Source organism: Electrona antarctica (genome assembly GCF_951216825.1).
Source record: "Electrona antarctica genome assembly, chromosome: 23".
Classification (NCBI taxonomy): Eukaryota; Metazoa; Chordata; class Actinopteri; order Myctophiformes; family Myctophidae; genus Electrona; species Electrona antarctica.
The window spans coordinates 26,144,981-26,166,555 of record NC_136804.1 but is presented as its reverse complement, the minus strand read 5'-3'; the positions used below and the strand labels follow the sequence as shown (position 1 = coordinate 26,166,555).

The 21,575-nt window shown below is 43.7% G+C and overlaps 1 protein-coding gene across 2 annotated transcripts; it reads right to left on the bottom strand.

Moving 5' to 3' along the window:
- Positions 1-10,211: 10,211 nt before the first annotated feature.
- On the bottom strand, positions 10,212-20,385 carry pfkfb3 (6-phosphofructo-2-kinase/fructose-2,6-biphosphatase 3). Of its 2 annotated transcripts, XM_079494903.1 has the most exons (16): positions 19,461-20,385; positions 17,116-17,244; positions 16,899-16,995; positions 16,271-16,337; positions 16,050-16,124; positions 15,876-15,932; positions 15,639-15,763; positions 15,324-15,531; positions 14,933-15,079; positions 14,731-14,835; positions 14,441-14,570; positions 14,196-14,323; positions 13,898-14,080; positions 13,694-13,716; positions 12,698-12,748; positions 10,212-11,873 (listed from the first exon to the last, which is right to left on the bottom strand). In XM_079494903.1, the coding sequence occupies exons 1-16, from the start codon at positions 19,543-19,545 to the stop codon at positions 11,867-11,869; spliced, it is 1,617 nt and encodes a 538-aa protein (XP_079351029.1). In that variant the 5' UTR covers positions 19,546-20,385; the 3' UTR covers positions 10,212-11,866. The 2 variants fall into 2 exon arrangements, with proteins under 2 accessions (XP_079351029.1, XP_079351030.1); XM_079494904.1 differs by lacking the exons at positions 12,698-12,748; positions 13,694-13,716 and having other exon boundaries at positions 19,461-19,853.
- Between the last annotated feature and the right edge of the window lie 1,190 nt (positions 20,386-21,575).

Genomic DNA, 21,575 nt, shown 5'->3' with positions numbered 1-21,575 from the left:
GCCTCTCTCTGACACCTGGCCGATCCTTGAACTCCCCCCACTCACTGTGACAGAAGGATTGCGTGGAAAAACCACGGGTTTTGTCTGCTATAAATCTATCAAATTAAAGCATATTTCAAAGGGCAGTCCATATAAACAAATTGGAGGTCAGGTTCAGTATCAAGCATTGTATTTGCACAACACAGGAAATCCAATTTGACCTACGTCACACATGGAGTCTTCAGAACAAGCCCTACTCATGTGACTGATGAGTAATTCTGTGTTTTTGAGCCAACTGGCTCTGGCCAGAATCTGCTTGTTTTGTTGCAGTCAGTGTCATATTATAGAAAGACGTTAAGTGGAAGTGGTTGACCTCTGTGAACCGCCAGGGACTGGTCAAAAAAAGAAGAAGAAGAAAGAAATCAAGTTCACACTACGTACGTAAGAATCTCTTTGAAGACAACATTTAATTCAAATCATGTTTCACTAAATAAACAAGTGTAGGTGGCACCGCATTGTAGGGGTGTGTGTGGGCCAAATCAATGTCTTTACGCACGCTGCGGTAAACTTTTTAAACCAAAACATTTATACTGGAAGTCAGTGGAGGTAAATTTGGGCTGACAATATGGTCATGATGATGATATCTGACGTCATAGTATTGACATCATAGAATATGGCTGATATCTGACGTCATGGTATTTATTGACATCATAGAATAGATTGCTGATGTCATAGACTTGTTCTCTTGTTTTATTGGATCTTTTCAACAGACCAGGTGTTTGCCAGTGATGCCAGTGATGAAACACCAGTTTGCCAGTGATGTCACTGATGTGAGGAGAGATCTCTTGGCACATATGTAGCTTTAGACTGTCCCCACATTCCTGTATTTAAATTGCAGCTTCAATGGCCATCATATAGTTACTGTAGTCCATGGCCATGGTTTGTTAGTCCAACAAATTATGCCAAGTCTTTTTCACTTCTCTCCGCAGTTGTTGCCACATTGTAAATGCTTTGAGGAAATTACACATCCTAGACATAGAACAAAGTTCTTGCACCTCCTGTGAGCCTTTCTCTCTTTTGTATTTATTTATTTTATACTATTGATATAGAGATGGAACATGGAAGATTCCACCAAGCAGTGTGAGGGCTTGGATACAGGCACAGTGCTGTCTTGTTAACATGCTGAGGACTCAGTCAAAGAAGCTGCCATTGTCTGTTGTTCTGGGCCTCTGACCAATTCTCCACAAAACGCATGCACGCACGCACGCACGCATGCATGCACGCACGCGCACACACACACACACACATGCATGCATAATGACTGGAGGCTATTCAGAATCATCAAGTTCACGGTGTCTGGGTCACAAAACGTTTATCTTAACATCACAATTACATTACACAAATATAAGTCTTTAGCATACTCATTCTCATCACTTGTCCACAGAAGTCTTGAAAAACAATAAAATGTACAATTAAGATAGAGTAAAAAATAAAAAGGCATTAGTCAGAATTAGACATTTTCATGAGATATAAATCAAAGACAACATGACAATAACAATCGTCTATTAATGTGAGCTTGTCGTTTTCATTTTAGCTGTAATCTGAATCCTCTATTAAAAGCATTGGAGTCAGTCTCTAGTTGTACATCACTGGGTAGAGAACCTTTGCATCCGTTACTGAAAAGACAGACTGACAAAGTCATTGGTCATATCATTCCAGTGTTTTCCCTCTCACTGAATAACCACCCTTAGTAAACTAATACTTTGTTGACCAGGGTCGGCTGCTCTGCACTTGGTCCACTATCTCGGACCAAAACCCAATATCTTTGCTGAAAATAGACGATCTACATACAAGCTCAAATACGAGCTTGCAGACTATTTTTGGAAAATGTTCCTTCTGCCAAGAAGAATATGAATGCTAGATTAGGGTTCCAGTGGTTACTGAAAGTTCTGTGCAGACAGAGTGAGAAGTCTCTACTCACTTTGCCTCACACATGCTGACATGCACCATTTGACCAGATGACGTCTGCACTATGATCGTTTTATTAGTCTGTCTGTCACACGTATACACATTCCAAAACACAGGCGTATGACAGGAGCCTTGACAATGCCATAATAAATATGAGTGAGACAACTCGCATGTAGATTCTGGAAAACAATTGTATTTGAAATGTGCATTCATTAATTCATAGGTTAATTTGTAATTGAGAGTTAAATGAACACTCCAGATTTTACAGTGTAAAAGGGTTATCAATTAACTGTTAACGGCTCAGCGAGGTGAAACCACCTTATAGACAGTGTAAGCACATACTATGACAGGTACAAAATGTGATTCATTACATTGACCCACAGTCACGCATTCCTTCAGAACGAGCATGCCTTGAGCTCCAGCCATATCAAAACAGTAACCTGTACTCAACAACGGAATGTGTGGCAGTTAACCATTAATCTGAACTGGCAATGACTTTGTATATTGTGTTCATAATTCAGTAATAGAAATATGACTGACTCTACTGCAGGTAAGGCAGAGGTTTCTTAGGAAGGTCTTTGTCGTGCAGATTTATGTTGTTTTTTTTTTTTTATCGCATAATGACCCTAATTCCTTTTTTGGATTGAGAATAGATCACATGTTTCAAGGAGGACAGGAGAAGACACGAGAAGTCTGGAGATGACATGGCTGGACAATACGTGACAGGACTGTGGAGGCAGGAGAGGACAGGGCGGGACAGTACTGTACTGTACTGTAGAGACAGGAGAAGAAAGCAGGTGAGGAGAGGTGAGAAGTGGACAGGACAGGAGAGAAGTGGATAGGACAGGAGAACAGAGGACAGGAGAGAAGTGGATAGGACAGGATAAGACAGGAGAGGAGAGAAGTGGACAGGACAGGAGAAGAGAGGAGAGGAGAGAAGTGCAGAGGAGAGGACACGAGAAGAGAGGACAGAAGAGGGGACGAGAGGACAGGAGAATGTGCAGTCGGTCTCACAGTGTGGTGCCCATGTGCCCAAAGTCACGTCCACCTTAAAGCTCCGCCCTTGCTCCACCCTTACACGCTGTCACTCTACCCATTTTTCTTTTTCCCTTTCCTTCCAGCTGAATAATAATTGATCCCAGACAGTGATGTGCAGCAGCTCACGTACGGACTGTATACTCCCCGAGGGGGTACGTATGGTACGTGAGAGTTGGGGGTCGCCCACTCCATGGGACAAAAACAACTCCACAGACAGAAAGAAGTGTGATTACAATGATGCAAAGGCGAGCTAAGAGTGCAGTTGTTGTTAAATAAATAGATTTATAAAATGTGCACATTGGGCACAGTATGCACGAAAGAGCACACACACACACACAAACACACACACGCACGGCTTATGGCTGCACCAGTGCCAGTTGGCACAGCTTTACCCTTTGGAATCCTATTAGTCAGCTAACTCTAACTAGTTTTAGAGAGATGCAGTCAGACAAGAGGACAGTGATACAAAGACCGTAAGCTGCTGTTGTCTAATAACATGACAGCCCATTTAACATAAATTGTTAATCATCCCGACCCTAATTACAGTCTAAATGATTTCTTTTGTTCGTTTGTTTTACCATTTTCAACCTGCCGGCTGGCGCTCCTAATATGGGCATGCAACATGCAACCCGAAATATTCCAAAACATGCAAAAATGTTTAAAGATTCTGAGAATGTTTGAAAAATAAAATAAATAATAGCAGATCTGCAAGCTCACGGCACCTTGCGATGTGACATGTTGTGAGCTTGTAGAGCGTCTATTTTCAGTATTCATTGTACAATGAATTATAGGGCAAGTCTGTGCAACACTGAGAATAAGTTACATCACTTAGCACTAAAGTGACCCTAAACAAAGTGTGTGTGTGTGTGTGTGTGTGTGTGTGTGTGTGTGTGTGTGTGTGTGTGTGTGTGTGTGTGTGTGTGTGTGTGCGTGCGACTGCGTGCATGCGTGCGTGCGTGCGTGCGACGTGTGTCAGAGGAAGAACACACACATGTCTCGTGCAGGCCATAAAATATACTCCATCACAATTCATAATTCTGTCTGCAAAGCAAAGCCCACCATCACCGCCCTCTCCGGTTATCGTCTCTCTTTTGTCAAACAGTTGTGAAGACAAAAATGCTCTACAGAGTACGAACAGCATGCATCAATGTAGGCTTCAACTATACTTGCCAGGTAATTCTACGGGAAGATCTGGCGAGGAGTGGAGTGGGGGAAAGGAAGGCAGGGTTCTTGAAGACTCTGGTGTTGATTTGAGAATGGGAACAGGTGTGCATGCAGTGCCACACCCAGTCAGCTTTCCATCAGAAGGAGACTAATGAGGTGAGTGTCTAGGTGGCAGAGTGAGAATGGCACGCTGGATTGTGCACAGGAACTCCAGAAGTGGAAGGTGGAGGTGAAGGTTTCGGAACCGTAACAACATCTGCTCTATTCAAGACTTGGTGAATGACTTAGCCCAGTTCCATTCACACTGTACTCTCCCCCATAGAGGGACCCCCTAAACAAAGAGTCATCCGCAAGGGACCACCTGACGCAGCAAGGGCGGAGAAAGGAAGAGGCCATTATGTGCTGAATGATGTCACAGTGTTGATTTTGACAGCAAATCCTGATTTAGTTTAGTCGTAGTCTTTTGAATACATTTTCATTGGTTTTAGTCATGGTCTTTTTTAATACATTTAAATAGTAGTTTTATTCACATTTTACTCATCTGAAATGTTTAAAAGTGTAAATATCATCTTGGCGGACCTTGATGTTGTCATAATGGCAGATTTTACACTTGGTTGCATGCTGAACAACCAGACAGTGGCCTTATGGTTAGAGTGTCTGCCCTGAAACTGGGAGGTCGGGGGTTCGATCCCCGGCCGGGTCATACCAAAGACTGTAACAATGGGACCCAATGCTTCCCTGCTTGGCACTCAGCATCAAAGGGTTGGGGGGTCAAATCTACTAATCAAATGATTCCCAAGCGCGGCACGGCTGCAGCTCATCACTCCTTGGCTGCGGCTCACTGCTCCAAGAGATGGGTCAAATGCGGAAAACAAATTTCACTGCGGTAACGTGTGTGACAAATCGTATGACTTTGACTTTGAACACAGGATCTACAGAAGCTCCCAACGCATGCGCGTCACACTGCTGGTAGAACTGCTTGTCACCCATGAAGCACAACCATCTTCCAGTCCAATCTTTTACTTCTAGTACTGGATCTCTTCTCCACTAGTCCCTCCGTAACATTTTAGTCTGTTTTTTGTCTGTTGACGAAATTGTCAATATAATTACCCAGGCTAAGTTTTAGTCATCAGTGTAGTTTTTATCTAAATCAAAAATGTGTCAGTGAAAAAAGGTAGTCAACGGGGAAAAAACTAATTGTCATCGTTTTAGTCGATGAAACCAACACTAACTTTAAGAGTTTTATATATACGAGTCGTAAAGATTTAAAAGGTGTGTTTACAGGAAGTCAAGTCAAGTGACACGTGGCATTCACAAGGTGTCTGTGTATGTCCGTCAGTTATGAAAAGCTTATTTCAAAATTCAGTGTTGAGGTGAAATTAATTGTTTGCATATGGCTGCAAGACGGAGTAAAGCTTGTATTCGACAGAGCCATCGAAGGAGAGTTGCGCCGTTGAGGGGTCAGAAAACAGTGTGTGTGACAAGTGTGACAAGCTGGAGTGTGACAAGCTGGAGTTTGAAATACATTGTTTTCAATGAGGGCGGTGGCGCAAATATCAGCAATTTTAGGCACGTGTGCAACATGACAACTGTTATAAAGTATTGCACAGTGACAACTATTAATGTCTCTGTATAATGTTTATCTTGTACTATTACTAAAATACGATCTAAAATAAAGGAATTTAAGATCATTAAAGCTGGGCTGTTGCCTGAGTCCAATGCATTCTGCCAACTTCCGGTCCAGGACTTTTGTCACTCTTCGCCATGCTCTTCGCCAATAGAGGTACAGTATGTAGAAGATTGGACTGGCCCCATTAAGTGAACTGGGATGTTACAACTATTTGAAAAGTGTGTGTGTGTGTGTGTGTGTGTGTGTGTGTGTGTGTGTGTGTGTGTGTGTGTGTGTGTGTGTGTGTGTGTGTGTGCACGTGTGTACGTGCACGCGCGTGCGTACTTACATGTGTGTACTTACTACTTTACTATACTGTAGTGTAGCCTAATTGTGGTAACCCATTGACCAGCACTGTAAAATAAATAAATAGGCTTAGGGTTCGGTTAGGACAGCAGGTTTGTGTGTGTGTTTATGTGTGTGTTTATGTGTGTGTGTGTGTGTGTGTGTGTGTGTGTGTGTGTGTGTGTGTGTGTGTGTGTGTGTGTGTGTGTGTGTGTGTGTGTGTGTGTGTGTGTGTGTGCGCGCGCGCGCACGCGCCTTACAATGATGGTGAAGGCTACATGTACAGGTGTACATTTAGACAGGATTACTGAGCCTGTAGAATTTGATTACATGACTTCCTAACTAACAGGGAACGGATATGTGAAGACAACCTGCTGAGTCATGGCCACTGGCAAGACCAAGAGGGGGGAGGGAGGCGGTTGGGAGAGACTGGGAGAGACTGGGAAAATGAGAGAAAGGCAGGAAAAGACAGAGATTGAGACAGGAAGGAGACGGACAAAGTAAATATGAGCATCTGTGTAGGCTGAGATAATTAATAATAATAATGAATTGCATTTTTATGGCGCTTTTCCAAGTGATCATAGCGCTTTACAATGGTTCATTCATTCATACATTGGGAGGTGAAGCGGCGAACAGTCGACGCCAGCGTCCTCACTTCCCACATTCACACACCAATGGCGGCAAAGCTCACACCGACCGACTCATTGGAGGCAATGTAGTGTTCAGTGTCTTGCCCAAGGACACTTCGACATGTGGACAGGAGGAGCCACAGCCACCCTAATTGATTATATAATTAGTGGCTATATCATGATCATCAGTCAAAAACGGGATGATTTCATTACACTAGCTTGCCCAATTGCGAGGCCTGGATGCACGAGTGAGCAGCAAATTTGTTGACTGACGTACATACGCCACCAAATCCTTCGTCAGCACCGTATTAGATATCTATTTGTGGAGCTTCTGGCTTAGTCAACGATTCAACTGGCTGGCCCATGTTCCATTCATCTGTTAGCTTCTCTTTCCCACACAGATTAGTCTCTGTCTCTCTCTCTCTGTCTCTCTCACACACACACACACACACACACACACACACACACACACACACACTCTCTCACTCTCACTCTCACTCTCACACACACACACACACACACACACACACACACACACACACACACACACACACACACACACACACACACACACACACACACACACACACACACACATTCATGTCTTAATTTAACAGCACCATAACACCATAACTTCGGTACTGTAATTTTTGGATATTATCTTCTGAAATGTACACGAGCGATAAGATATACTGTGTGAGTGACGTACTGTACTAACCCTGCATTTAAATGGACCTCAAGTGCACTTTGGTATTGACTCATCTAGAATGGGAGGCTCAGTATGCAAATCCACATGTAAAGCTTCCGATTTGTGTATCTAGATTGTGTTTGTGTTTTTGTGCCAGTCAGTTTGCAAGGCCGTATGCAGACTAGGTGAACATGAGGGAAGTCACATAGTCACTTTGGCCACTGGTGACCAACCACTGAGCCAAGCCACGGATCAGACTACCCACTGTCTGTCCTGTGAGTCATACCAAACGCGCTTGCGTGTGTGCGCGCGTGTGCGTGTGTGTGTGTGTGTGTCGGTGGGTGTGTCGGTGGTTGTGACTTCTGACTGAGTGAGTGAAAGTGGTACCTGCCGTTAAAGGAGAACCAGACAGAACCGCTTCACAAGCCCTACTTACGACACAAATGAAGGACAACATTAGTTAACAATAACATTGGCAATATTACATCATCTGATTGCATGGTTGAAGATTCATTGCCGAATTCACAGTCTTGCAAATAAACTGCTACAATAACCTTAACCCATTTTGGGCGGGAACCCCTTTTGGTGTTTTAAGCATTGTTATAATTTAGCTATTGAAAAATAGCAGATCTACAAGCTCATAGCGCGCCACCGAGTGGCGCGCTACGAGCTTGTAGGTCTGCTATTTTTGAAAAATCGTGAAAATATATATTTATTTTTTTTGAAAATAATTTGGGGACCTCCTAAAATAATTTGGCGACCCCCCCTTCTTCTAATAACAGAAGGGAGGGTGTTCTTTCATAAACGAAGGTCCATATGGCGTCTCACCATCATGCCAAGCACACTGGCATAGATAGATATTATGGGGGGGAGGGGGGTCTCTCCTACCCCACCTGGTTCTCCTCTATGCTGGTGAGGGGCTGGTAACATTTACAACTGAATGATACAATTGTTTGCTTGTTGAGGAAGTGGTTTGAACTATCACCAGTCGTAAGTCGTAAAAGGAGGGTGGGTTCAGTGTTCCAAATGTGGACGACTGGACTTATACAGCTATAGTATGGCATACTGTTGCCTTTTCCTGGTTTTAAACTTAGTAACGTGCCATATTAACTCCCACTATAGTTGGTACTTCCATGTGGAAACTTACGGCACACAGAAACCACATTAGCTCAACAAGTCCAATGACTGTCTCAGTCAGCCATAATTCACTTAAACAAAATGAACGAATTGAGTTGTTTGCCTGTCTGTCTGTTTGCTCTCCTGTCTGCAACATATTTTCTTTCTTAATCAGAATTGCACACAGCATTAATGATCTCATCCAGACTAAGTTCCAGTTAAGAGGTCAATGATGCTCAGTGACTCTGAAGACTAAACAGAGAGAACATGGACCACAGTCTCCCTGCATACATCCTCACGTCAGTCTAGACATCAGTCATGAACCTTGAATCCGAGATATTATGTCGCTTGACTGCTTCGAATCAGGCCATACAAATTAAAATACCAACATGGTGGCCCCCACCATCACTTAATGTGGCCCTCAGGTTAATATCAGAATACTGATATATTACTTCAGCTGTTACAATTTAATTATCAGTCAAAATTAGTAGCTTAATGAGTAGCATTTTTGTTATGTCCAATGTATTTGTATTTAGTTCATAACTATATGTTAACATAACTATAATTAAAGGCATTTGAAAGGCATTTGAAATTAAATAAAATATTTACTTTTCAGGATTCTAATTCAAAAATACAGTAACTCAGGATTTCAATTCAAATAGCAAAAATAGCTGACCTACAAGCTCAAAACACACGTTTTTGTCTTTGAGCTTGTATATCTGCTATTTTTTCTACGACAGTAATATGCAATGCGGCCCTCTGGAGTGAGTGGGGAACTATAGTAGTGGCCCTCTCCATCTTCAAAGTTGCCCACCCCCCTGGCTTAGTGGGTAGAGAGGCCTTTTGATAATCAGAAACCCACTTGTTCGCCTCTCAGCTCGACCAGTAATGAAGACGTGGCATTGGACGGACCCTGAGCAAGACGGATAACCCTCAACTGCTCATGACCATCCAAGAGACCATTGGCTGTGTTGAATTTAATTAACCCATTTTGGTGTTAGCATTATGTTATGCTTTAGCTATTGAAAAATAGCAGATCTACAAGCTCATAGCGCGCCACCGAGTGGCGCGCTACGAGCTTGTAGGTCTGCTATTTTTGAAAAATCGAAGAACGACTGACATAGAAACATAGCTTTTTCAGAAAACTGTCAGGATGTAGAAGACATTTTTAGAATCTGATCTCAGGTCAAAATGGGTTAACAGTTTGTCATCCACAACTGCCAGCTATAGACATCAAAAGCATAAACACACCCTTCACGATCACATAACGTCTGTGTCATAACACATCATTTCAACACTGCTGTGTGTACTTTCATAGTAAGATCCTATAGACTAAATGGAAATTAATCAATAACTAAATAATTAAATTTCTGCAACGGTTTCCAGTTCCAGTTCAGGAATCCAACAGTAAATCAATGGCCCCGGGTCTTACATAGTGTGAGGCATGTGACTCAGCTCACAGTGAGAACACCTTGTTACAGCTTAGCTCCTTAAATAGATATACTGTCAAGCAATGACAAACCGATCTTCAAGAGGCTTGCTTGCCTCTTGCCAGGCCGTCCACTGACCTAGTGACCTTGACCTGTTTGATTTAAACAAAAGGTAAAGAAACTCAAGTCCACAGGATATTATTTTCCTTAATGACAGATTTGGCCCAGTCAGAGTAAACAAAATGTATTATTTTAAGTAGATTTTATTGGTTCAGTATAGATGCAAAATATGCACACGTTCTTCCCCTTTCACTGTTCAAGTCATGCAACATCCTCAAGTTCAAACATGGTACCTCTCACTCTGAGCCATCAAATCCACATAAATATAAATAAATAGTATAGTAAAACAATTCTTACAAAAACAAAGATTCAAGTATCAAATAACAAAAGTATTATTGTAGATTTCTTTTTACAGCTCCTGCTCTCTGTAACATAACATGGCAGTACAAAATAGTCTTCTGAAAATGCACAATGTTCATTAAAATAAAGTGTTTCTTTTTATGCCAGCCATGGGCCCATCCTCCTGCATACAGTATTTAACATTTACAAAAGGATATTACTGATGAGGAGAATGCAGTGTTCTAACAAAAATATGTGTGCAGCAAATATACAAGAAAAATAAGTTTAAACAACAAATACAATTGAATTAGACAAAAAAGCAGCATGGGGCTTGCAGCACGAGCGTTATAGGCACTCTAAGGCAACATAATCTCCTTTGCCCTGGCCAGAGAGTACTATCTCCTTTGCCCTAGCCAGAGAGTACTCGCACATCTCCTTTGCCCTGGCCTAGCCAGAGAGTACTCGCACATCTCCTTTGCCCTGGCCAGAGAGTACTCGCACATCTCCTTTGCCCTGGCCTAGCCAGAGAGTACTCGCACATCTCCTTTGCCCTGGCCTAGCCAGAGAGTACTCGCACATCTCCTTTGCCCTGGCCTAGCCAGAGAGTACTCGCACATCTCCTTTGCCCTGGCCAGAGAGTACTCGCACATCTCCTTTGCCCTGGCCAGAGAGTACTCGCACATCTCCTTTGCCCTGGCCAGAGAGTACTCGCACATCTCCTTTGCCCTGGCCAGAGAGTACTTGCACATCTCCTTTGCCCTGGCCTAGCCAGAGAGTACTCGCACATCTCCTTTGCCCTGGCCAGAGAGTACTCGCACATCTCCTTTGCCCTGGCCAGAGAGTACTCGCACATCTCCTTTGCCCTAGCCAGAGAGTACTCGCACAACTGAAAAAGCTAGAATCTCATTCTTCGCTGTGCAAAATGCTTATTTGTTTTGTGTATGCTTATGCAATAAAAATAAATATGACAGCACTGAATAGCATTGTGACAATCTTTAGAAGGAAACAAAAATGTTAGAAAACAAAATGTACAAAGAATTGTCAGGAGTCGATTCCAGAGAAATGCCGAGGTTGTTTTTTTGTTTTTTTTAAGTCTTTCTTTTAAATTAATAGTGCAACCATGAGTGGCATGGTTAACAAGGACAGGATACGTTTTAAGTTCCATACTTTTGGACTTATACCGACTCCGTTTAAAGGTCAGTATGCCAAGTCCTGAATAACGGGATGACTGGAGGTGAAGATGGAGGGCTCGTCTGAGGACGACCTAGAGAGAGGTGCTGTCATTCAAACCAGACCTCAAACCAGGATTCCAAAATCCTATTCACTGTCTTGTGAGAATAGAGACTTGATGCTAGTAAGGAAAGTTCTTGAGTGCTGATCACGTTTGTTTTTTAAGATGTTGTCTTTGAATCCAATTCCTGGTCTCTTGGGTCAGGTGATCCACCGGTACAATATTATTGGCAGGGCTGTAGGACATCACGGCGATCAGTTGTTCTCCTTTTCAATATCTGGAAGTGCAGATAAACAATGGTGTCATGATCTGGGACACATTACTATGGCAGAGGGGCAGGAATATTAATGACACAACATGTCTTTGCTTAAATTATCTGCACACAACAAATACGGTAGTACTAGATCTAATCCTTAAACCAGACATTACATCATGTTCTTTATTCTGCGGTGCGTGTGCTGCTCTGCTGGTAAATAGAAGCTGCTAAGTGTAAAGCCATCATTCATCATTATTATGGGTTAGTCAACATGTTTGTGTGAAATAATCGGTGATTATGAAAGAAGCCGACAGTAACTTTTGCCACCCGACATAACAATGATATGCTCTATATGTATCTGAATCTGTCCCCTTAAAGCTGTCAGGCAACAAACAAGAAATAAACATTATTTTCTATGGGTTATATTTGATCAGGGGTTGCACACGGAGCAGTCTCGCAGGGAAACAAAGCTAGGAGGAGCCGGGGTTCGAAGCAGGCATCTTACGGTACGCAGACGACCAGTAAATGGTAAATGGTGCATTTATATAGCGCCTTTATCCAAGGCGCTTTACATAGATTGTGCATTACATTCACCCATTCATACACCGATTGCAGGGCGGAAGCCATGCCAGCACATCAGGAGCAATTTGGGGTTCAGTGTCTTGCCCAAGGACACTTCGACATGTAGACAGGAGGAGCCGGGATTCGAACCGCCGACCCATGGATCATTGGACGACCTGCTCTACCTCCTGAGCCAATGTCACCACATACATCTATATCTATCTGCTGGGCTAAAAGCTTAGACATGATGACTTGCTTTTTTCTCTGCCTTTCCTCTTTTTTACCTGTGGGTTGCTACGAGAGACCCCACTTTCAGATAGTGGAGGATGACACACCTCAGAGACAGAAAGCCAGAGAAACAAAAAGAGACAAGGACAGGACAGGACAATGAATATGAGTTGCCATGGCAACATTTGTGCGATGCTGTGACGAAAGACGAGAGGAATTCCAACGTAGGAGGGGGAGGAATGTGGACTGGGAAGTTGGAAGCACGTGACTTCCCCGGCAAGTTATAGGTTTGTTTTGTTTTCTTTCTCTCAAGAACAAGACATGCCTGTTTTGTAATTTCAAAATATATGCAGTAGGCTATATTAATTAGGTGACTTCTATCATCAGTGAAACAGACAAAACTAGAAAAAGTGCCCCCTGGGCACAAGTCTCCACCAGGCCAGGTTCAGGTTGTGGCCTCCTGGTGGCACTATAACAGGCCAATGTGAAAAGGGTGCCATTTGTTGTTACACCTTTGATGGCAATTGGATGATTTGAGGCATTTTGTTCCAAAAATGTGTTTTGCAAAAATCCACCTGTTGGTGGCGCTATAACAGGCCAATGTGAAAAGGGTGGGATATATTCCTCAGCCTAGTAGGAAAGTGTGTGAAAGATTTCACGTAAATTGCACGCTGCGTTCATGATTTGAACGCAGCGTGCAAAAAGCAATGCAAACTTTGAAAGCCAATGTTAGCCAATTAGGATGGAATATGAAATATGGGACAGATCCGTCTTGAGCACGACTATAGAGATACTGTGTAACGATTTGCAGGATTTTTGGCAAAGTTTGGCATCAACCGGGTTAACGCCGGTGTCGGAGATTAGCTGGTAACGGACGGACGGACACACGGCCGGAGTGCAAAGCATACTCTCTCCCCATGCCTTCGGCCTGGTGGAGACATCAAATGCCAGTGCCACACTGAAGCTGATCAAACGCGAGACTTGGCAAGTGCCAGTGGCCACACAGGAGGGGGGGACAGAGAATGAGATATCTATTCTAAGTGAGTACTTACAGGCAAACTTTGCTCAGCCAGTGCTGCAGGGTGGTGAGAAATGGGTGGAAGAAAAGACGGTGCAATAAAAAAGAAGTGAATGCTAGTTAGGAAGCAAGTGAACGTGCATGCAGTTTAAAGCGAAGAAAGTCAGCAGCGAATGGTTGATAAGAGTTGGCTAGATGTGTGTGTGTGTGTGTGTGTGTGTGTGTGGTGGGGGCCCACCTGTCCGGACAGGGTAAGGGGGAGGTGTGTGGCGCTGTAGAGTGACATGGCGCTGGAGATCTCCTGGATAGGTGCCTCATCCAGCTTGTTGATGCGGGGCTTCTTGATATTGGGCTCTGGGCTGGTCAGAGGAGTAATGCTGTTCCTCCTGATCAAAATGCCAGGAGGACCCCTCTTCGCCTCCTGGGGACAAGGAGAGAGAGAGAGAGGAAGGTTGAATTGTACGCCGTTCATCAAACATAGACATGCAATGTGAAATCGGGCAGTGTAAGAGGCAGCTACACACAGTGAAACATACCTCAGGCATCTCTCTGTGTGTGTTCGCTGCCTCCACGTTGAGCGAAATGGACTCCACTTTACACCCATAGGCGATGGGGGTGAGTTTCAGCACGGTGTGCAGGGGACACCTCAGGTAGGGCATCTCATCTAGAGGCAACAACATTGCGGACATCAAGTGCATGTCACGGTCAGCATCCACGGACGACAACTGTAGGACGGAACAGACCCATGCAGGGGCTTATGGGAGTTGGTATACTGCCTTACCTGCACTCTTGTCCAAGAAGTAGGCCAGAAGGCATCGCATGACCGCCTGGTGACAGATAACCAGAACATTCTCCTGCCTCTCCAGTGCCATAATCACTGGCTCAACCCGCTGGACCAGGTCCTGATAAGACTAACATCGGGCAGAAGGAAGAGAGGGGTTAACGTCCGTTCCATTCTTTTTGTCAGCATCACATTGGCAGATATCTCTGGAGAGATATAAAGGCGTGTACCGTACCTCCCCCGAGGGGTAGCGGTAGTAGTATATAAAAATATAAAGGCGTGTACCGTACCTCCCCCGAGGGGTAGCGGTAGTAGTATTTGTCTTGGTCTCTCAGAGCGAATTCCTCTGGGTATTTATCCTTCACTTCGTCATATGTCATCTCTTCACACACACCCTGAAGCAACAAATGAAACACACATAAGAGTTTGTTCATGCTAGGGTTTGTGGAGTGAGTGTGACTGTACTGCCTGTACTGTACTGTAAACACTCACCGCATCTATCTCATTTAGGGCCTTCCACTGTTCATAGGGTACATCCAGGCCTTCAGCGGTCTGGATGCTGCGACAGAGCTGGCTGCTCCAAACCTTCAGCTCCTTCAGTTTCTGCTCCTCCACAAACCGAGCCAGGGCAGCCGCAAACTACGGACAGGAAAGGACACATGTTCAGAGGTCGGGAACCCATGGGTGTGTGATTGCGTTTGTTTCAGTCGATGACTAACCGTATACGTGCCTGTATCCATTACCCTGGCAGCGTTACTTAAATGCAAACCTTGGTACAGTATATTTCTGTGTGTACCGGTGTTGTCACCTGAATTTCTTTCAGAATTTAAACGGTACACTGGTGTAAAAGTTGTGTTCCTTGAGTGTAAGTCATCTTGAGTACCTTTCTGCCCTGAGGCGAGAGGCCCGAGTCTCCGCCCAGGCGCCCCTTCAGGTTGTCCGTGCTCTCTCCGTGTCGACACAGGTAGATGGTGCGGGGCTGGACGTGGATGTTCATCAAGTAGTACACAATCTTACTCTGGACGTGGTCCTGGATCCGGTTGACCAGAAACCGCCGGCCCACATCAATCACTTTGATGAAGGACAGATCCCTAAATAAAGACAGGGTTCAGTATAGCTTCTAGTCAAATGCTTGAGGGGATATCGTACCAGCAGTGATGTGATGTGAGGGTGTGGGTGTGTGCGTGCATGGTTTTACCTGTCATGCTGATCAGGGTCTAGAGGTTCGTATGTAGCTTTATAACATTCAATCCTTTTCTGGAAGTCCAACATGGCGTCCGTTGTGTTAGTGTCCTGGTAGTCTGGACATGACACCTTTACTTCCTATATGGAGAGGAAGTGGAACGTCAAATTAAAGACAAAACACACTGATTCTGTGGCACAGTGATTATTACTGACCGTGTATGGGCAAAATTTGTTAAGATTTCTGACTCACCATGATATTAGATGCGATGACACTGGGATCGTCACACACTGACTCGATGAAGAAGATCTGTAACCAACGGGGGAGAAAAATGTGGTGAGTCACAGCGTGGCTCTGACTAAGTCCTCTTGTCAGTGTGCAAAAGGCGTCACCCCTCCCTGCACAGGTAACCATGGAGACGCTTACCTTGAAGCTGTTTTCGCTGCCAAACTGGAGGATCATCTCTCGTCTTTCCCTTGTGGTGTTGGTGGCGTCAAACACCTGATCATCGGGAGAGTCCACGAGAAGTTGCATGAGACAAGCTTCAATAGACACTGACAAGAACCATTTTGATGGGGGAACGTTTGCACGAGGCATTTATCTATCACTCAATGTTAGGAAGAGAATTACTATAGGATGAAACTTACCGCAACCTGGCCTCCCTCCTCGGTTAAGTAGAGCTTGACATCCCTTAACGCTGATAAGGCCAACTCACTGCAGGAAGACAAGCAAACAAATATTTGTACCTATGGCAGTGAATGTTAGATTGGCATGTCAGTGGGTGATGTGGTGGTTTATGACGAATTGAACAAGGTGGACCCTCTTGTAAACAAGTAAAGTGCTTTATTGGGTCGTCCACTCACAGTTAACAGTTTTTGTATTGAGTTGTGCTTGAAATGTACTGTAATTCTGAACTGGATTACTCATGTCTCTACCATAAGACCTGACTTTGTTTAAATTCAGTTAAATCTGTTTAACCTGTAGAAGCAGATGCACCTGTTTGAGGTACTTATGTATTATGATCATCAATAGAGAAGAGGCAGATATCTCCCCTTGTGTGTATTGTATGTATATTGTCTTGTTTTGTTTTTGTTGAATGTATTGTCAGTCTTTTTGTTTACATGTATAGTTTGATTAAAATTCAATAAAAAGGTCAATTGAAAAAAAGAAAGAAAGAAATGTACTGTAATTCTGCAAACTGTTAATAAATACTTCAATCAATCAATCAATGTTTCAGTGTATGTGTGTGTGAGGCGAGTGAGCAGTTTCACTTACTGTCTGATTTTCACAGCACTCTCATTGTCAGATTTGAAGAAGTCATAAGAGCTGTAGTTCTTAACTGCCTCCCTACGATATTCTCCAACATTGAAGACTGCAGCGAGGACAACAAACAAGTATATAAACTGAACGTTCCAATTGGAGACAGAACAGAAAAGCTAAACAAAGGTTGCACTGTGCATAAAGCTACTGAAGGGTGCTTTGCCAGACGTACCTTTAGTGGGCATACCGATCCAGTTGAGGTAACGGGTGAGTTTCTTGGACATGTAGGTCTTGCCTCGAGCTGGCAGACCCACCATGACTATGACAGTGGGGGAGTTAGACAGGTGGGGACCCCCACCAGCTGCAGAGAAAGAGATGGGGGGTTAGTAAGATATCAGTCACTAGGTGCCACTGCCTCCACTAAAGGCGGCTAAACTTAGAGCACTACACACATGAAGTGTGAAGTGCCATGAAGTGCCATGTTTTTATTTTCTAGCTACAGTACACACATCGACACATAAAGTTTAATTATGACAAAATAAAAATATTTCCAACCGATTTTGATTGTCCATATACATCAGTACACAACAACCTTGATTTTCCTTCTTTTGAAATTATTTTCTTTCACATCAGGACGTTGCAATGATCATTAGAGCAATAAGCCCACCTATCTCCCAGACTCCCTCCCCAGTCAGAGTTTGACTGAATGTAGAATTTATGTGCAGGATATAATTTGCATACAGATGTAAAAGGGCCTTAATTTAATTTACTTAATATTGTATTTAAAAAAAAATCGTTTCTCTCGTTCTTATGCCGCTGTGCCCATGATCACCCAACCCTCCCCTTTGCCAATGTTGGCAACGGTGCCTACGGTTGCCACGGTTGTAAGTTACGTCACAGGAGAGACGAGTGCCGCTGCCAGGCAGCCCCGTGTGAATTTGTTGCATCCGTGGGCCGTCTATGAACTCTGCGACTCTCCGTGCCTCCCCTCAGCCTTCTCACGCCTGCTACCCCAGAGGAGACCCGCCCACGTGCTGAACATGCACGTGGCCTTGCTTTCACCGTAGCCAGACACGACCATCAATTCCACATCGCTGCCAGTTTGACCCACTTTTGCATGCTCCGTGAGAGCTGCATACTCCAGCGGGTCTTGGCATGAACACACATACACACGAAACCACAGTATTGTTGCATCACATTATCCTGCATGCTGTGAACTATTATAGGTCACGAGTGAATGTGAAAAACAATAATTTGCTTTTCCACCGTTTAGGATCATGAATATTTGAAAGTGAACTCATTTTATATTTTGCGGTATTTTGAATTAAAGTTTAATGTTGTCTAAATCAGCAATGGGTAGCTGACCAGCTGTAGATTTGTAACATTTATAATGTTCTATATAAAAAGATGTCTGGGTCATTTAATGTGGTGAAACTGTGTTAAATGTGGCATTCGAGACATCTTTTTCTGAATGTGTGCAAACACTTTGTGTGACTGTGAACCAAGTAAACCCTTTGCATGGAGGATTACAGTGCCTAATGCAGCTCTCATTAACCATGTTCCACAACACTTCTCTAATCCCTTTTCCATAACACCAGGGCCACAACACATCAAGCAATTGCACAAAACACCTCTCTCTCCCACATCTAAGAGCAGGATCCGATCGAACATGAGATGGACATTTCTCCTCACAACTCTATCCTTGACCACCTTAACTTAACACACATAAAAGGTTTATTGTTTAAGAAGAGTTCATCCTTCCAAATGTGGTAGCTGCCCAGATGTATAACGTTGTGGGCTAAGGGAGCAAAATAATAATAATGCCATTTAAATAATTAAAAGTTCCCATCCATCTGCAGTGCATAGGCATAGATAGACCAATAATACACACATACAAGAGATCAGGTCACATTTCAGTGACCCCAATACCATACCACCAGCCAGGATACTGAATGACTATGTTCTCTTAACCTGCTCTAAACCCACCACCAGGCAGCATCCTGCACGTGCACTAGGGGCGGGGACCACCACCGTCCCGTAGTACCACCCGACCCAGCGGTCCTATCGGAGAGAGATGCGCCTTTGTGGAATATGCACCCGCCACACCCCCTCGCCACAGTGACCACACACATTTTATAGAGCCGAGCCCCCTACGCCGTGCCGACACACATTTATCTGAAGCGCTTCTCTGAAATCTCGGAAATTAAATTAGGGGGAGGCGTCGTAACTATAGCGACCACAAACGTCAGACTCACGCTACAGTGTTTGAATGATGGGGCACCCCGGCCATGCGCCGTGCATATTAATGTGACGGCCGTGGGAACAATTACGTTTGTCTGTACAAATTGTAATCTATTTTTTTTTTTAAATAAATCATGCATTTAATTAATGCACGGGAAAATGTACTATACACCGGCGCGTATGATAGGCTACATCGTGGATTTCTGCTAAATAGATATATAAACACATTCAAGTTAATGCACAAAACGTGTCCTAGATAAGAAAATCACTACATTCCAAATGAATGGATTGTGCCGAGGATGATGATTAGCAATGAGCCAAGACGAGGTGACTTACATGCTCTTGTGGGGACCGCAGGTTTGTCATCTTTCGACGGAATCCATATCTTTTGGATCCGGCTCTGGGTCAGTTCTCTTGGCATTCCAAAGAGGTGATCAAAGAGATAGATAGTGCGATTTGCCGGCCGGGTGTTCAGTCAACTCGAACCCCGAGATTAGAAGATGATCAGCTGTTCACCGCGGGTTGTTGCAACTCAATATGCGTCCGATGATGAAGCTTGTCCGATGGTCGATTTATTCTAGGATAGTCTGTCTAGCGTGCGCGGTGCGCTATCCTGATGCAACATGAGCCGGTACACTAATCTAACCGGCCGGTGTCCCAGATCCTCTATTTAACTGTCGTGTGCGAGCAGGAAACAACGTAACACCGATGACGCGGCAGCTGTTCAGCCCCATCATTTACCACCTCACTGGCTCCACCCTGTGGTCGACAGTGGTATCCTTAAAATGAAGCTTTGGTTTAAGGTTGCATCATGGTTATTTATTTTAACTGAATACCGTTCGGTAACGGTATAAAGATCGCCCGATAAGCAATTCACCGACATAGATTGGACCATTTGCTATTCAGTTAAGTGAAATACACACCAGGCCTCCAAGAAAATAAATTGGCTTGCCTACTACTTACTACAATGCACAAAAAAAGTGCGAGGACATTATTGCCAAATGGTAACCACCAGTGCACGTGCAGAATGGCACATTCACAACACTCAACAAAAGGGAGCAGTTTGTGTAATGTGTAGGCATATCCTAGTACTTGAAGTTCTTGTGGTAGGCAACTCGGCTTTTTAAACCAAACTACGCTTTGTATATTTGATGTCATTGTCACCCCACGTGGCTGGTATGCAACTGCCTAACTTCAAACTAGCCATGAGAGTCTGTAGACCTATACTAAATCAATGAAAAAACAAAATTACAAAAATCATACAGGACACTGGTTAAACATGCTATTTTGTTATTGCAACAGGTCATTCTAAGGGGCGAGCAGTCTCGTATTCATTTAAAGTACTGCGCTTTGTCCTTTGATTCAATCAATCAAAAAACAATCAATCAATCAAAAGCAGTGAAGCAGTCTCGTATAAAGTTTAAAGTACTGGCGCTTTGTCTGTTGTCTGCGTTTTGAAATTGAGTGTTTGGTGAGTCGTGACTCGTGACTCGTGTGGGCACTAACCAAGCTGTGTGAGCACAGGATTGAGGATTCCAACGACAATTCCACATTCCCTCTTCTTCTGGATGAAGGGCGAGGAGAGGTCACACTGTCACAGTAAACAGTCAACAGATGGGGCTATAGAAACCCATCAATGTGTGGGAAATGGTAATGCAAATAGCCAGGTTGAGAGTAGCCTCGATAACGAGGCTTTCATTTAGTCTAGGTTGAGTGACTCAGAGAGAACCGTCGCGTGATGACGATGGAAGGCGCACGTAGGCTAGACTATGGCCTAGCAGGGCCTACTACAACTACATTAATATGTAGCTCTCACCTTGGCGTTGTGAAGGCAGGCAGAGCCCACACACGACACGACGTTTTGCCATCCTCGTGCACGCACTCACAATTCAATTAAATGTGCTTTATTGGCATGAGAAAACATACGTAGGGCTACGTTTACATTGCCAAAAGAAAAAGTGGAACACACAAAATCAATTTCAACATCTGAGGTCGTGCATTTTGATGACATTGAAGGGTGTAGCCTACATAAAAAATGAATTATAACAAGAACTTAAAAGCATGTTTCTGTATACAACTAACATAGCTGCACATTGTGCACAATGTTTGACATTTGCCTGGAATTAATTGGTGTGCTTAAAAAGGAGCAAGTATAGTTCACTTTTATGTTTATATAAATTATGAGACTTTTATTATACAAGCACCATGTTTTGACTCCAATATCCTGAAAGGGAATGTGTGATTCACAATGAGTAGGCAAAAAAACACCAGGGATTAACATTAGCCTCTCCTAAAGATCAAGTATACGCACACTTAAATGGAGGGTGAAAGCAGTTTGATATAGCTTATAAAGTGAATACAATTAACCTATTTACAGAGCTGCATAAAATGTTTGTGGTGTAGAGCTGTGGGCACAGTAACCCTACACCGTGTAGTGTTACTGTGCCCACA